This window comes from Macaca fascicularis, chromosome 16 (genome assembly GCF_037993035.2).
Source record: "Macaca fascicularis isolate 582-1 chromosome 16, T2T-MFA8v1.1".
NCBI classification, from domain to species: domain Eukaryota; kingdom Metazoa; phylum Chordata; class Mammalia; order Primates; family Cercopithecidae; genus Macaca; species Macaca fascicularis.
The window spans coordinates 74,295,136-74,312,466 of NC_088390.1; the positions used below are offsets into that span (position 1 = coordinate 74,295,136).

Here is a 17,331-nt window from a genome sequence, read left to right on the forward strand (position 1 = left end):
TTTTTTCTTTTTTTCGAAGACAGGATCTCCCTTTGTCACCCAGGCTCTGGAGTGCAGTGGCACTATCTCGGCTAACTGCAGCCTCGACCTCCTGGGCTCAAGCAGTCCTCCTGCTTCAGCCCCCCAAGTAGCTGGAACTACAGGTGTGTGCCACCATGCCCGGCTAATTTTTGCATTTTTGTAGAGACAGGGTTTCACCACGTTACTCAGGCTGGTCTCGAACTTGTGAGCTCAAGCCATCTGCCCTCCTCGGCCTCTCAAAGTGCTGGGATTATAGGCGTGAGCCACTGCGTCCAGCCTAACAATATTTCTTTAGCATGGTTTTAAGAAGTTTTCAGGAGGGAGCAAAATGAAATCTGTCACCTTAACCCAGAAACTGCTATGAGAAACAATACATAAGGTTTTTTTTTTTTTTTTTTTTTTTTTTTTTTGACGCGGAGTCTTGCTCTGTGCCCCAGGCTGGAGTGCAGTGGCGCGATCTTGGCTCACTGCAAGCTCCGCTCCCCCGGGTTCACGCCATTCTCCTGCCTCAGCCTCCCGAGTAGCTGGGACTACAGGCGCCCGCCACCTCGCCCGGCTAATTTTCTTGTATTTTTAGTAGAGACGGGGTTTCACCGTGTTAGCCAGGATGGTCTCAATCTCCTGACCTCATGATCCGCCCGTCTCGGCCTCCCAAAGTGCTGGGATTACAGGCTTGAGCCACCGCACCCGGCCAATACATAAGGTTTTAAATGTATATTCTGTGTCTTTTGGTTTGGATCAGATATTTTAAGAAATATGTGTAAAATATGTGTCATTTTTTTCTTTTCTTGCTCCCTTACCTCCCATACATGTGGTCATGGTATTCCTTGTGCCGTTTTTTGTTTTTGTCTTTGTTTTGACATTTTGCTGTTGAGGTGGTAACACGGAAACCTTTGTCAGCAAGGTCATTCCAAATGGTGAAATAACTGTAACCACATTTTTAAAGTTTATTGCTCTTGGGAAGCTGAGGCACAGGAATCACTTGAACCCAGGAGGCAGAGGTTGCAATGAGCCGAGATGGCGCCACTGTACTCCAGCCTGGGTGATGGAGTGAGACTCTGTCTGTCTCAAAAAAAAAAAAAGTTTACTGCTGTGTTGTCATTGTAAGTGGAAATTCAGTCATGCTGCCTGTCAGGGAGCCCGGTGCTGTAGTCTGTATAGACATTCCGCAGTTAGCAGGTCACGTTCACACAGTCTCAAGTGCCTTCCTGAAAGGAGCTCATAGTCATCAGGATGGCTGGGAACAAATTAGGAAGTAAGTGAAATTTAGTCCATGTTCCAGTTCTCCCATTCCTGTGCCTGCCTTCTTGTGCTGCTTGTCCTCACCCTTTGGATAGTCACTCTCACTGCCTCTTTCTTTCCCTGTGCTGTGCTTTTTGGCCAGATAGAGACCAAAGCCGCCTTGTCCACATACAGAAAAACCTTGACCTCTTTAAGGCTCATTACACAGTAATCAGTGGTATAGGTCTTAGTTTCGGAGACCTGTAAATAGAAGTAGTTGTGATAAATTAGGAATAGCCAAGAGCAACATTTATTGAGCACTTCCACGCGTGCCTCACAGTGTCCTAAGCATTTTATGTATTTTAAATTAATCCTTCCAACAGCCCAATAATGCAGGTACTTTATTTTTTAATTTTAATTTTATTTTTAATTATTTTTGGAGACAGGGATTCACTGTCGCCCAGGCTAGAGTACAGTGGCATGATCATGGCTCACTGCAGTCTCAGTCTCCTAGGCTTGGGCCATCCTCTCACCTCAGCCCCGCTAGGAGCTGGGACTACAGGCACGTGCCACCACATCCAGCTGATTTTTTAATTTTTTGTTTTGTAGCGGTCTCACCGCCTTGGCCAGGCTGGTCTCGAACTCCTGGGTTCAAGCAATCCTCCCACCTCAGCCTCCCAAAGTGGTAGGATTACAGGCCTGAGCCACCATGCCCTGCCTTGCAGGCACTATTTTTGTCTGCATTTTATAGATGAAGAGCCTAAATCTCAAAGAGGTTAAATAATTTGCCCTTGATTTTGCCCAAGACCCTGTGGCTCTTAGGAGTTAGAACCTGGAAGTTTTTTCAGAGCATGTTTTATGAGAGTATTTTCAGTACCTTATTTTATACTGTAGTCTAGTTTTCAAACCATCTTCTTGAGAAGTCTGCAACTTGCATTGTTTTAGCTGTTAAAACCAGTGCTTTATAACTTGGGGAGAAAGATCCTAAAATGGTTTTTGTTATATCTGCAGTGAGTATTTATGAAATCTTAACAAATTTGAAATAAAGGCATTCTTAGAAAATCTAAACTAAGTGGCATTTCAGAAAAGTTCTGTTTCCTGATATATCAGTATCAATATACGAAACAGCATTCAGGGAAGCAAAATATATGCTATTTTATAGTTACATAAATGCAAACCTTTGAAATCACGTGACTCAGATGACTGTTTAATACCTGTGGGTGAATTTTTGATGCATTATTGAGGAAATCAAATATTTTATTTTTCTTAGTGCAACAGTAAAATTCTTAAGTTATGTTTGTCAATAAAACTGTTCATTTAAGTTTATTTGGTTTAAAAGCTATAGTTGGCCGGGCGCGGTGGCTCAAGCCTGTAATCCCAGCACTTTGGGAGGCCGAGACGGGCGGATCACGAGGTCAGGAGATCGAGACCATCCTGGCTAACACGGTGAAACCCCGTCTCTACTAAAAAAATACAAAAAACTAGCCGGGCGTGGTGGTGGGCACCTGTAGTCCCAGCTACTCGGGAGGCTGAGGCAGGAGAATGGCGTAAACCCGGGAGGCGGAGCTTGCAGTGAGCTGAGATTCGGCCACTGCACTCCAGCCTGGGCGACAGAGTGAGACTCCGTCTCAAAAAAAAATAAATCAATAAAAGCTGTAGTTGTCATTCAAATTGCCTTTTTTGATGCTTAATAAAATGCACAGATTTTAAAGATGATTTCAGGCAAATAGGATATCTTTTTCTATGCTGTGATATTTTGAGTATTTTTCTATGTAAAATCAAGTAGGAAACTTTAAACATAGTGATAAGTATTCTGTGTCAACAATTTTGACAAATCTGAAAGATTTTACATCTTTTATGAAAATGAGATTAAAATAATTTCAGTTTAACTGTACCTTTGTGGTAGATTGTATGTGGACTCCTGGTGATGATTTTAAAGCCATGTAAAATTTTCACACAGTTTATAGTATGCAGAGGTTTTAATTGTAATGTTAGCAATTTTTATAGAAATTAAGTTTTCCATTATTGCTTTTAATAAGTGCTTAAAATATGTTATTTGTATAGATTGGTGAAGCATATAATAAAAAAGGTTCTTATATATGAATTTATAGTCCACCTGAGGAGCCAAGACATGCTCAGTGTATAACTTAGAGGCCAGTTTTCATTCATTATGTAAGTGGGCCAATCTGTCTTTAACTATTGCTTTTATCCTGTCAATCCTTTGAAATTGGGACCTACTGAAATAGAAATTACCAGATTAGATTAGTACATTTTTCTGTCATCTCCATTCTAAACAAAATTACGCGAACACAGCATTATATTTTTTTTTTTTGTAGAGAGAGAGTCTGTGTTGCCAGGCTGGTCTCGAACTCCCGGGCTCAAGCGATCCTCCAGCCTTGGCCTCCCAAAGTGCTAGGATTACAACAGGCGTGAACCACCACATGCCTTTAAACAGCATTTTAAAAATCTGTATTCTTTTTAGTTTCCAAATAACAAAACTATGCTTTTAAATCTATCCAGCTTTCTACACCCCATTCTAGGTACAAGCCACATATTAACTTACTGACTTTAGTTGCCATCAGACCTGTGTCTGAATTTCTTCTGTCCGCGTTCAGTTCTGTATGTCCAGCAGACTCCTGGACGTGTCCACAAAGCAGGCACCTCAAAGATGTTTAAAACTGAACTCATCATTTCCCCCCATTACCTACTCTTCGTCCAGTGTTCTCGTCTTAGTAAATGGGATTACTGTCCCACCAGCTGCTCAAACTAGAAATATGGGAATAAACTTTTTCCTTTATTGTTTGTTATGCCTTTAAAATAAATATTGAATCAGTTTCTCTCCATTCCCACTATCCCTCCATGATACAAGCCAGTGTCATCTTCATTAGACTAGTCAGTCACCCTAAAGTGGTCAAGTGGTCTATATGTAACCCCCTACCCCAACCCTCCAAGATTTTTTTTTTTTTTTTTTTGAGATGGAGTCTCACCCATGCTGGAGTGCAGTGGCCCAATCTCGGCTCACTGCAACCCCCTGTCTCCCAGATTCAAGCGATTCTCATACTTTAGCCTCCCGAGTAGGTGGGATTACAACTACTAATTTTGTAGTTTTAGCAGAGACGGGGTTTCACCATGTTGGCCAGGCTGATACTGAACTCCTGACCTCAGGTGATCAACCTGCCTTGGCCTCCCAGCGTGCTGGGATTACAGATGTGAGCCACTATGTCCAGCCATACATAGCTGGATGATTTTTTAAAACAGCAATTTTGATCATGTCTCCTTTCCCCTAAGTTGAAAAACCTTTTAATTACAGTTACTTCCATTTGCTCTTTTTTTTTTTTTTTTGAGACGGAGTCTCTCTCTGTCCCCCAGGCTGGAGTGCAGTGGCTGGATCTCAGCTCACTGCAAGCTCCACCTCCCGGGTTCACACCATTCTGCTGCCTCAGCCTCCTGAGTAGCTGGGACTAAAGGCACCCGCCACCTCACTCGGCTAGTTTTTTTGTATTTTTTAGTAGAGACGGGGTTTCACCGCGTTAGTCAGGATGGTCTCGATATCCCGACCCAGTGATCCGCCCGTCTCGGCCTCCCAAAGTGCTGGGATTACAGGCTTGAGCCACCGCGCCTGGCCCCATTTGCTCTTAACAGAAACTTCAGACTCTTTAACACAGATCCCTAACTTTGTACATTTAATTATCTTGGTTTCTAACACTTAAAACCAAATAAAAAGCAAACAAAAGCACCTAAAAACCTGTTGGCTAACTAACTCATTCTTCAGGTCTCAGCCTATTTATGCTACTTCCTAGAGCTTCCTTTGCCTGCACCCCTTTCTTTCCCTGAACCCCTTTTTCTCTTGCATCCTGAAATACTACTTTTTAAAACACCCATCCTACCAATAGTTTTTTTGTTTTGTTTTGTTTTTTGAGACAAGTCTCACTTTGTTGCCCGGGCTGGAGTGCAGTGGCACAACCTCGGCTCACTGCAACCTCCGCTTCCCAGGTTCAAGTGATTCTCCTGCTTCAGCCTCCCAAGTAGCTGGGATTACAGGTGCCCACCACCACACCTGGCTAATTTTTGTATTTTTAGTAGAGATGGGGTATCACCATGTTGGTCAGGCAGGTCTTGAACTCCCGACTTCAGGTGATCCACCTGCCTCAGCCTCCCAAAGTGCTGGGATTGCAGGTGTGAGCCACCACGCCCAGCCCAGTTATTTGTTTTAAGGTAAATATTATATATTTCATAAGGTGAGGAAAATGATGACAACTATGTATGTTAAACCCATGAAGTGCTGGTACTACTCTAAATACTTTATATATTTTAATTAATTCTAACTACAGCGTCTTCCAGGATACGTACCATCACCCTGTCTTTCAGATGGAGAGACTGAGGCATAGAGAGTTTTAAGTAGTTTATCCAAGATCACACAACTACTCAGTGATGGAATCGGGATTTGAATCCAGGCATTCGGGCTCCAGAATGTGCTCCTAAGCACTACTTGGGCTGTTTGACCAAGAGCTTAGGACCTAGCTTTTGTCTTTAATTGCTGAATTGCTAGTTGTATCAGTTTCCTGCGGCTGCTATAACAAAGTACTATAAAACTGGGTAGTTTAAAACAGAGAAAATTGATTATTTAACAGTTTTGGAGAATAGAAGTCTGAACTCAAAGGTGTCAGCAGGGCCATGCTCCCTCTGCAGGCCCTGGGAAAAAATCCTTGCTTTTTTTGGCCTTTTCTAGCTTCTAGCACCCCAAGTGTTCTTGGCTTGCTGGCAGCATGATTCCAATCTCGCTGTCACCATCTTTTCAAGGCAGCCTAGGTTTTTTCTATCAACTATCTAACAGTTCTTCCAGCCTCTTCCCATTACTCAATTCTAAAACCACTTTCACATTTTTGAGTATGTTAGCAGTAAGCACCCTACTTCCCATACCAAAAGTTGGGAGTTTCCTAGGGCCACCATTACAAAGTACCACAAATGGGGTGGCTTTAAAAAAAAATGAATTTATTGTCTCACAGTCCTGGAGGCCAGAAGTCTAAAATCATAGGTCAGTAGGGTTGGTTTTTCTGGAGACTCTCAAAGAGAATCTGTTCCATGTCTGTCTCCTAGCTTTTGGCAGTCCTTGGCATTTCTTGGTTTACAGACAGACACATCACTCCAGTCTCTGCCTCTATGCTACCTTCTTTTCTTTTTCTTTTCTGTTTTTTTGAGACATGGAGTCTCTGTCACCCAGGCTTCAGTCCAGTGGCAGGATCTCGGCTCACTGCAACCTCCACCTCCCAGGTTCAAGCGATTCTCCTACCTCTGCCTCCTGAGTAGCTGGGACTACAGGTGCCCGCCACCACTCCTGGCCAATTTTTTGTATTTTTAGTAGAGACGGGGTTTCGCTGTGTTAGCCAGGTTGGTCTCCATCTCCCGACGTTGTGATCTGCCCGCCTCGGCCTCCCCAAGTGCTGTGATTACAGGCATCATCCACCTCACTCGGCCCATTACCTTCTTTTCTATGTGTCACCCTGGGTCCTCTCCTTTTCTAAGGATACCAGTCGTTTGACTTAGGGGCCACCCTAAATCCAGGATGACTTTTATCTCAAGATCCTTAACTAATTACATCTGCAGAGACCCTATTTCCAAATAAGATCACATCCTGAGGTTTCAGGTGGACCTGAACTTTGGGAGACATTATTCAACTCATCTCACTAGTGTTCTTTACTCTTCATTTCTATGAGTTTGTTTAGAAATGAAACTTGAAACTTATTGTTAGTCATTAACCTTGTACTTATCTAACCTAGGTAAAAGTAAAGAAGCTTTAAAATGTAGACATATAATATGTATCTTTACTCTTAATTATATTTGTAGCAAACCTTTTCTTGCCAGCCTGTCTTCTCTTTGCCACCCTATGAGTCCTTAGAATGTGTGCCAAGTGGTAACTTCAGGGAAGCCGGGCCAGTTTGGGTGAACCTGAGGAACGTGGTAGGCCTTATAGGAACCAGAGCTTCTACAGAACCACATTATAACTCCAAAACCAAATATACATACATAATGTATATTTGTACCAAAAGCTGTTGTCACTTTTACAGGGACAGATAATTTTGATTATATAAACTGTATATAGGCCAAGTAACTAAGTATTAAAAAAACAACTTTTCAGCCCAGTGCGGTGGCTCATGGCTGTAATCCCAGCCCTTTAGGAGGCCGAGGTGGGCAGATTGCTTGAGGCCAGAAGTTCAAGACTGTCCTGGCCAACATGGCAAAACCCTGTCTCTACTGACAGTAGAAAAATTAGCCAAGCGTGGTGGTGCATGCCTGTAAATCCCACCTTCTTCAGAGGCTGAGGCACGAGAAATTCTTGAACCCCGGAGGCAGAGGTTGCAGTGAGCCTAGATTGTGCCACTGCACTCCAGCCTGGATGACAGAGCGAGACTCTGTCAAAAAAAAAAAAAAAAAGCCTGGCCACGGTGCCTCATGCTTGTAATCCCAGCACTGTGGGAGGCTGAGGCAGGTGGATCGTGAGGTTGGGAGTTCGAGACCAGCCTGACCAACATAGTGAAACCCCGTCTCTACTAAAAACACAAAAATTAGCCAGGTGTGGTGGCATGTGCCTGTAGTCGCAGCTACTCAGGAGGCTGAGGCAGGAGAATTGCTTGAACCTGGGAGGTGGAGATTGTAGTGAGTCAAGATTGCACCACTGTACTCCAGCCTGGGCAACAGAGCGAGACTCCGTCACAAAAAAAAAAAAGAAAAAAATTAAAACAAAACAGACCAGAAAAACCCCCAACTTTTCTTTGAATGGATTAGCAGGTATTTGCTGTTTTGCTACTTTATGCTTTAATGAATTTATCTTTCTGTGGCTTCAAGAAGAAAAATGTTAAGTCAGTGAATACCATATAGGTTGAGTATCCCTTATCTAAAATGCTTTGGATCAGAAGTATTACGGGCTTTGGAATATTTGCATTATACTTACCAGTTGATCATTCCTAATCTGAAAATCTGAAATGCTCCAATGAGCATTTCCTTTGAATGGCATGTTGGCACTCAAAAACTTTTGGATCTTGGAGCATTTTGGATTTCAGATTTTCAGATTAAGGGTACTCCACCCATATCCTTTTATTTATCTGTGATTTAATATAGGCCTTCTTTCTTCAGAATTACTGAATGACTCCTTCCTGGAATGCTGCTAAATTGTTTTTCATTTATTACCTTAATAATAATATTGAACATTTATCGATCACTGATGTGCCCTGGCACTGTGGTAGATGCCTTATCGTTACACCTTTAAGTCTTATAGTGGCCTGCAGGCAGGTTTTATTATATCCTCATTTTACAAGTGACGTAAATAGAATGGCTTAGAGACTCAGAGAGCTTGTATCTTGTCCATGTCCACATATCTTATAAGCAAATGAGTGCATTTAAAGCCAGATCTCTCCTAAAGCCCAGTTCTTTCAGTTCCCTCAGTTTGCCATTGAGTAAACAGGAAAATCAGACTCACTCTCATCAGGTGCTGCACGCATACTCTGGAATTCCTTTTGAGTGCGGACAGAAATACCATTATATGTTTCTCTACGTCTAGTCCTAGACATTAATTTGCCTGTTTGATTTAAGTTAGTGACCATCTCTGTTAAAGTCTTTAACTCCATTAAAAGTGAATGGAACTTTAGGAGAGTTTTAGGCAGGAGAGGAAGCTCCCCTTCTCTCCAGTTTGGGCTTCGATTGTCCAGAAGTAGAGAAGAGGGATGAGATATTATTTGAGATAACCCCTTCAAGAACCACAGCTTAGCAAAGCATTTACACCATTTTGTTGGAAATATATCTAAACTATATTATAAAATTAGCTGGCTGTTGTGGCACATGTCTGTAGTCCTAGCTACGTGGGAGGCTGAGGCAGGAGAATTGCTTGAGCCTAGGAGTATGAGTATGCAGTGAACCGTGATGGTGCCACTGCACCCTAGCCTAGGCGACAAAGTGAGGCCCTGTCTCTAAAATAAATTTATCTTATTCTAAAATAATTCTAAATACATTCTTCTCATCATATTGTTACATTGATGATCTTAAAGTTGATTGAGAAGTAGCTGAAACTGGCTTCTACAAAGTACTCTCACGAGGTTCTGAATTTTGAGGTCATCTTTCTTTGTGTCATGTTTGTTAGATGTCCTTTCTCAGAGTAAATCGAGTTTGAATAAGACCTGCAGGGATTTCTTGTGAGCACCTATATTGAGTTTTAGTGCATAAACTTTGTTTTAACTTTTCACTGGGTAGATGAACTGTCAGATAAGTGGCATTATGTGTAACATATATTTTCCCCTATTTTTAAACAGAGAAGAAGATACAGAAAATGAAAATGAAAAGAAAATTTGGTACTACAGCACAAAGGTCCAGCTTGCAGAATTAATTGACTGTCTAGACAAAGATTATTGGGAAGCAGAACTCTGCAAAATTCTAGAAGAAATGCGTGAAGAAATCCACCGACACATGGACATAACTGAAGACCTGACCAATAAGGCTCGGGGCAGTAACAAATCCTTTCTGGCGGCAGCTAATGGTGAGAGGGGCATTTTCTCATTTTATTTTTGTTAAGTCTGAGCTAAACTGTTGGTATGAAATCACTGCAAAATTTGAAAATAAAGTTTTCAAGAACATAAAGTTTTCAAGAACAGTTATGCATTGCTTAATGATGGGGATACATTCTGAAAAATGTGTCATTTGGCAATGTCATCATTGTGTGAACATCACAGAGTACACTTACACAAACCATACACCTAGGTTATATGGCATAGCCTATTGCTGCCAGACTGCAAACCTGTATGTCATGTGACTGTCCTGAATCCCATAGGCAGTTGTAGCACAACGGCAGGTGTTTATGTATCTAAGCATATCTAAACATTTAAAAAGGTAATACATATAATCTTATGGGATCACCGTCATGTATGTGGTTCCTGGTGGACGGAAACATTGTGCAGTGCATGACTGTGTATATTTTACTTTTGTTCTCCATATTTCATTTTCCCAAGAGAACCTTGTTCATTCCCACATAAATTAGGGATGCTATACATTTGAGTGTTTTATTTCTGCCTTGGGTCATTACTAATATTCCCTAAAATGTTAGTTTGTTTCTTTAATTCAAGTGTCTTATTAAACTTCTTTGACATTCCAGTTTTTAATTTTAAGAAATAATATTCTTTTTCAACTTTTTGCCTTTCTAAAAAATAGAACTTTGAATTTTAGAAAAATTTTAGATTTATACAAAAGTTGCAAAGATAGTAAAGGGTTTCCATATATCCTACACTTGGTTGCCCCTGTTATTAACATCTTAGATTAGTGTGGGATATTTGTTACAACTAATGGACCAGTATTGATACACTGTTACTAACTCAAGTCCATACTTTATTCAAATTTCTTTAGTTTTTGCCTGATATCCTTCTTCTGCCTCATGATCCTATACCACGTGATATTTAGTCATCATGTTTTCCTCTGGATTGTCGGTTTCCCAGACGTTCCTTGTTTTTGATGGCCTTGACAGTTTGGGGGAGTACTGATTAGGTATTTTGTAGAAAGCCCTCATTATGGGTTTTTCTCATGGTTAGCCTAGGTTTTTGCATTTTGGGGAGGAAGACCACAGAGGTGAAGTACAATTCTCATCTTCTTATCAAGAGTGCATGCTGTCCTCGTGACTTACCACTGATGATGTCAACCTTGGTCCCCTGGTTGAGGCAGTGCTTGTCAGGTTTCTCCACATCCTCCCCCATCCCTCAACTCCCCAATACTGTACTTTCTGGAAGCAAGTCACTGTAAACAGCCACACTTAGGGGGTGGGGAGTTATGTTCTACCTTCTTGAAGGGACAATATCTACATCAATTATTTGGAATTTTTCTGCACAGGAGATTTGTTTATTCATTTAGTTTTTCAGCATTTATTTCTATGAGTATACATTCATGGATATTTTATACTTACTGGATTATAACTGGATATTTATTAGGTCATAATTCAATGTCACCTTACTTTGTTACTCAACTCTTTATTTTTTTAAGTTATAAATACATACATGTCTCAAAAGTTTAAATAGTATAAAGGGTATGCTGTTGTCTCAAAAGTTTAAATAGTATAAAGGGTATGCTGTGAAAAATGAATCTGTCTCCTTCATAATCTCCAATCTGACCTTCCTTTCTCCGGAGGCAATCACTATTGCTATATATTTTTTTGTGCCGCCAGATGTATTCTGTGCATGTTTAATAAATACTACCTGTGTTTAATATAGCCATCACTCAGTATTCTCAAGGATTGCTTCCAGAGCCCTCTGCAGATAGCAAAATCCGTAGATGCCCAAGTCCTGCAGTTGGCCGTGTGGAACCTGCTGATATGAAAAGTTGGCATTCCATATCTAAGGGTTCTGCATCCTGAGAATACTGTATTTTCAGTTCGAGGTTGGTTGAATCCAAGGATGCAGAACCTTTGGCCACAGAGGGCCGACTGTAGTGCCTTTTCAGTTTTAGCTTAGATAAAATGATTAGGTAAGATTCTGCAAGGACACTTCTAAGTGCCTGGTTCTGAGTTCTGCTCTTCTGCATGCATTATCTGCTATACATATAATCCTATTAATTTTCCCCATTCTCCATTTGCTTAAAAATGGAATGTTTAATAAAGATACCCAGATAGCTGTATCCAAGCTTGTTCTCACATATTCTGCATCAATATTCCTGTGAATTCATGCATATTTTTGGAGAATGATAGGCTCTCACATATAAATACTCTTTGGTGCAAATATACTTTGTCTTCAGAAAAAAGCATTCTTAGTTACCATGAATTATATTTATTCATATCTGGTAGTTGAAAGTATTTCTCTGTTAGATCTGTTTAGGAAAATGTAATTTTTTTATTAGAAAACTTTTAGTATTCAGAAGTCTTTGGGAGATCAGTAATTGCAGTAACACAATCTCCGCCTTAGTCTCCCCTCCATATAGATCAAATCATAGGAAATTTTATTAATTTCAGCCAGCTCACTTCCCCCCTTAATTTCCTTTTGTGACTCATGGCATTAAAATAGATCAATCCCTTTTTGCTCTCCTGTGTTTTAGTACAACAATGGAGAACCATCTTCAGTCCCCTAAAAGGCAGTGTGAGATAGGATTTTATAAAGTACATTGAATTAAAATATTTTCCAGAATAAAACATAAAAATGGAAAAAAACAACAAAAAAATATTTTCTGTGTATTAAATTATATATACAGTATAATCATAATTGAAGAACAAAATCAAAACAGGAATGGACAATCAAGTGTTCAGTGGTTTGATTTGGGGAATGTAAAAACCTAAAAATGTTAATATAGGGGAATTGATAAATTTCATTATGAAGTATCATGTGATAGAACACTACGTGTTGGAGAGTTAAGTAAAGTACCATGCAAAAACTGTGAGATACTTAAATTCTCTTCCTCTAAATAACCAACTGGATTAGGTTTTATCATTAAAAAAATAACCAATTAGCATAGTAAAATTGTAGTTGGTTTCCTTTTCGTATTTTTTGCATTTCCTACAATGAGCATGTTATAGTTCAGTATAATTCAGCATGTAATGTACTTTTAAAAATTAGTTAAACCGGCAGGGTACAGTGGCTCACGCCTGTAATCCTAGCACTTTGGGAGACTGAGGCGGGCAGATCATGAGGTCAGGAGATCGAGACCATCCTGGCTAACATGAAACCCTGTCTCTACTAAAAGTACAAACAAACAAAAAAAATTAGCCAGGCGTGGTAGCAGGCACCTGTAGTTCCAGCTACTTGGAAGCCTGAGGCAGGAGAATGGTGTGAATCCGGGAGGCAGAGCTCATAGTGAGCCACTGCACTCCAGCCTGGGTTACAGAGTGAGACTCTGTCTTAAAAAACAAAACAAAACAAAAACCACTTAGTTAAATGTTTTATAGTAATGGAGAACAACAGAGAGAGCATCGAGCTTTAGGCCACAATATGTTCTTAGAAAGTTAGATGAGTAAAATTTGTGTGCTGTGAGATTGCCTTGCAACCTGCAGTTATCCTCTTAGTACTACATGGAGTACATGGAAATAAGGTGAGTTGTACCTTGGGTTTAATGGTGAGATCTGGACCCCAACAATGACATAAATATTTTTTTCTTTCTTTCCTTTTTTTTTTGGCTAAGGTACAACATCAACCTGGTACTAGAGGAGGAGGGGAGGGATTCATGAGAATTGAAAATTGTTGTGGAAGAGAAGGGGACACTGACATTTTTGAGTGCCTACTGTGGGCCAGGTGCTCAACTAGGTGTTTTACAATTCTTTAATCCTCTCAGCACCTTTTTTTTTTTCTTTTTTCTTTTCTCTTTTTTGAGACGGAGTCTCGCTCTGTTGCCCAGGCTGAAGTGCAGTGGCACGATCTCCACTCACTGCAAGCTCCGCCTCCTGGGTTCACACCATTCTCCTGCCTCAGTCTCCCATGTAGCTGGGACTACAGGCGCCCGCCACTGTGCCCGGCTAATTTTTGTATTTTTAGTAGAGACAGGGTTTCACCGTGTTAGCCAGGATGGTCTCGATCTCTTGACCTCGTGATCCGCCCGTCTCGGCCTCCGAAAGTGCTGGGATTACAGGCGTGAGCCACGGCGCCTGGCCCCAGCACCTTTTTAAGGAGTGTATTGTTAATGAATTGAACATTCAAATAGAATAATTCCCCATTAAAACACCAGTCCACCACTGTTAACCTTTATTTGCTTTCTCTGGTAACCAAAATCTTGGCTATGATAGTCAGTTTAGGACCACCCAGTCCAGGTAAATACCCAAAATAATATATAATAAAGTTCTTTAACTTTTGGTTTTATGAGATGAAAACAATGGAAACCACTAGGGTTCTGATAATGGCCAAGAATAATTTACAGCATAACAGGAATTTCAGAATCGTAGCCTGTCCTGATGACTTTGACTTGATGTTAACCTCTCAAACAAAATACTTCATTTCTAATATATAACTCTCTGGTTTTTATACAAACACATGTGTCTACCTTAGGAGAGTTTAATTCTATTTTTGATAGTTCAATTTTTCTTCTCCATTTTTCCTCAATATTTTACGAAAAATTTCAAATGTACAGAAAGGTTGAAAGAATTATACAGTTACCAGCCTGATCAACATGGCAAAACCCCGTCTCTACTAAAAATACAAAAATTAGCTGGGCCTGGTGGCACACGCCTGCAATCCCAGCTACTTGGGAAGCTGAGGCAGAAGAATCGCTTGAACTCAGAGGTGGAGATTGCAGTGAGCTGAGATTGTGCCACTGCCCTCCAGCCTGGGCAACAGAGTGAGACTTTGTCTCAAAAAAAAGAAAAGAAAAAAAAGAATGATACAGTAAATAGTCATATATTCATTGTCTAGATCTATACTTTATATATTTGTAGCTAAATATACAGCTTACTATATTTGCTTTATCCTGTGCCTGTATGGTAATTATGAAATGCTTTATTTTGCTTATTTGAAGGAAGTTTATTTTTAGAAGAATTTTTTCTAAGTAAAAATGGTTTCTAAAATCTGGTAGGTTAATTCTTTATTTAGTTTTGAAAAATGTTCATGCAAAGTGTAGAATATACTTGTTTATAGAATATGCATATTTAGTATAGATGAGATACAATGTAATTTTCTTTCATCCTTTAATGTTTTTCTCTGCTGAACATTTTGGGTCTGTTTTTATTTTTGTTGTTGTTGTTGTTTTGTTTTTGTTTTTCTGAGACAGAGTCTCGCTCTGTCACCCAGGCCGGAGTGCAGCGGCATGATCTCGGCTCACTGCAACCTCTGTCTCTTAGGTTGAAGCAATTCTCTTGTCTCAGCCTCCCAGGTAGCTGGGATTACAAGCGTGTGCCACCACGCCTGGCTAATTTTTGTATTTTATGTAGAGACGGAGTTTCACTATGTTAGGCTGGTCTCAAACTTCTAGCCTCAAGTGATTCACCTGCCTTGGCCTCCCGAAGTGCTGGGCTTACAGGTGTGAGCCACTGCACTCGGCCCTATTTTTGGTCTATTTTTCTTACGGCTATGATTGCCATACTTTTTGAACCTGAAACTAGTGTGAATGTGTGTATGTATATACACATATATACATATACACATTTATACAAGAGTGTTTAACAATACAGACTGTTTGAAATTAGAATCTTTATAGAAAATCAGAGAACTATGGTTATGCAGCTTGTGTTTTTCAACCAATTTAAATGGTCTAAACTTAGTAGGCAATTAAAACAATTTTGTTGGTTTTATTTTCATTAAATATCACTGGGAAAGTAGGAAGGATGTACAATGATTTGGTTATGAAAAGCTATAGGGTGTAGTTATGTTTCAAAGACAGCCAGGCGTGGTGGCTCATGCCAGTAATCCTAGCACTTTGAGACGGGTGGATCACTTGAGGTCAGGTGTTTGAGACCAGCGTGGCCAACATAGTGAAACCCATCTCTACTAAAAATACAAAATTAGCCAGGTGTGGTGGTACATGCCTGTAGTCCCAGCTACTTGGGAGGCTGAGGTGGGAGAATCACTTGAACCCAGGAGGCGGAGGTTGCAGTGAGTCGAGATCGCGCCACTACACTCCAGACTGGGCAACAGAGTGAGACTCTGTCTCAAAAAAAAAAAAAAGAAAGAAAAAGGAAATCTGTTCCTCTAAGAAAGACAGATAATCGGTAACTACATTTTCTTTTTCCAAATAAAACGTTCTTTAAAATATAGTAATTAAGGGCTGGGCACTGCTCATGCCTGTAATCTTAGTGCTTTGGTAGGCCGAGGCAGGGGGAGTTCAAGATCAGCCTGGGTAACATAATGAGACTCCATCTCTATTTTTAAAAAGTTTAAAAAATTAGCCAGGTGTGGTGACACGTACCTCTATTTCCGTCTACTTTGGAGGCTGAGGTGGGCGGATCACCTGAGGTCAGGAGTTCAAGACCAGCCTGGCCAACATGGTGAAACCCCATCTCTACTAAAAATACAAAAATTAGCCGGGTGTGGTGGCAGGTGCCTGTAATCCCAGCTACTTGGGAGGCAGAGGCAGGAGAATCGCTTGAACCTGGGAGGCAGAGGTTGCAGTGAGCCAGGATTGCGCCATTGCACTCCAGCCTGGGTGACAAGAACAAAACTCTGTCTCAAAAAAAAGAAAAGAAAAAGAAAAACTGTGTTTCTTCTTATTCACAAATAGTGTACTCTAGTTGGTAAATTTATTTTTATGAGGAAACAGTTTAGCAATTCCGAAACTATTTTACTGTGTGTACTAGGCATGAACAAATAACTAGATATATTATAATGTGAGCCAGATTTCTCACTGTCAGAGAAGTTACAAATAAGCAAGTGGCAATGGTAAATGAATCCTACACAGACACATAGGCTTTCAGTCATACACGTATGTGTCCACACAAATAAATACAGAAATAATATAGATGTGTATATTTATGACTACATTTCTTAGCTCTGTTGGCCGAGAGACTCTAGAATAGCAACACCCCAGTAGTAACAAGCACACCAGGCACCTAGATTGTGACTTGTCACATCATTCTCCAATTTGTTCTTCAAAAAAGAATAAGGTCTCCTTGGAGAGATGGTGAGTTGTAGGGCTAGGGCAGGGAAAATACAAGGTGAGCCCAGAGCATCTTGTAATACCGGAAAGTGAGAAAATGCTGGCTGGCTGGCTGGCTGGCTGGCTGGATGGATGAATATGTGTCAAAAGGACACTGGACTCGGAAAAAGTCCCCACTGGCCAAAGCTGAAACAATTTGTGCAACAAAATTAAAAGTGATAGTATTGCATGATAAACCAAAGAATATAATTAATATCCATGAGTCCATACTGATACACCGTGTGTTCTGTACACTGTGGTCCTTTTATATCCCATGGCCTATAATGTGCCATAGTATCACTCTATCTAAGTTGAAAGAGGGTAAGTATACTTAGAGACTTAGTGACTTTTGGAACAGTTAAGGGACTTCAGAAAGAAAGTTGTTTCCAAAAGGGCCTCTGTTTTCTCTTCTTACAATTGAGGAAATGATGGCCTGGAGAGGTTAGGTAGCTCACCCAAAGTCACACAGCTAATCCAAGTCAGATTTACAGTGGGTTTTGGGTTTCTAGGTTTTGATCAGCT

The 17,331-nt window shown here is 40.5% G+C and overlaps 1 protein-coding gene across 33 annotated transcripts in view; it reads left to right on the plus strand.

Moving 5' to 3' along the window:
• Nucleotides 1–17,331, plus strand: part of BPTF (bromodomain PHD finger transcription factor) — a 151,977-nt gene that overhangs the window by 31,539 nt on the left and 103,107 nt on the right. For all 33 annotated transcript variants that reach the window (XR_012426038.1, XR_012426042.1, XR_012426040.1 and 30 more), the window contains exon 3: nt 9,543–9,766. Coding sequence is in view for 17 of the 33 variants with exons in the window: in XM_015438741.4 (XP_015294227.3) it covers nt 9,543–9,766 (224 nt within the window). In the remaining 16 variants the exon portion in view is untranslated. The remainder of the gene's footprint in view (nt 1–9,542; nt 9,767–17,331) is intronic.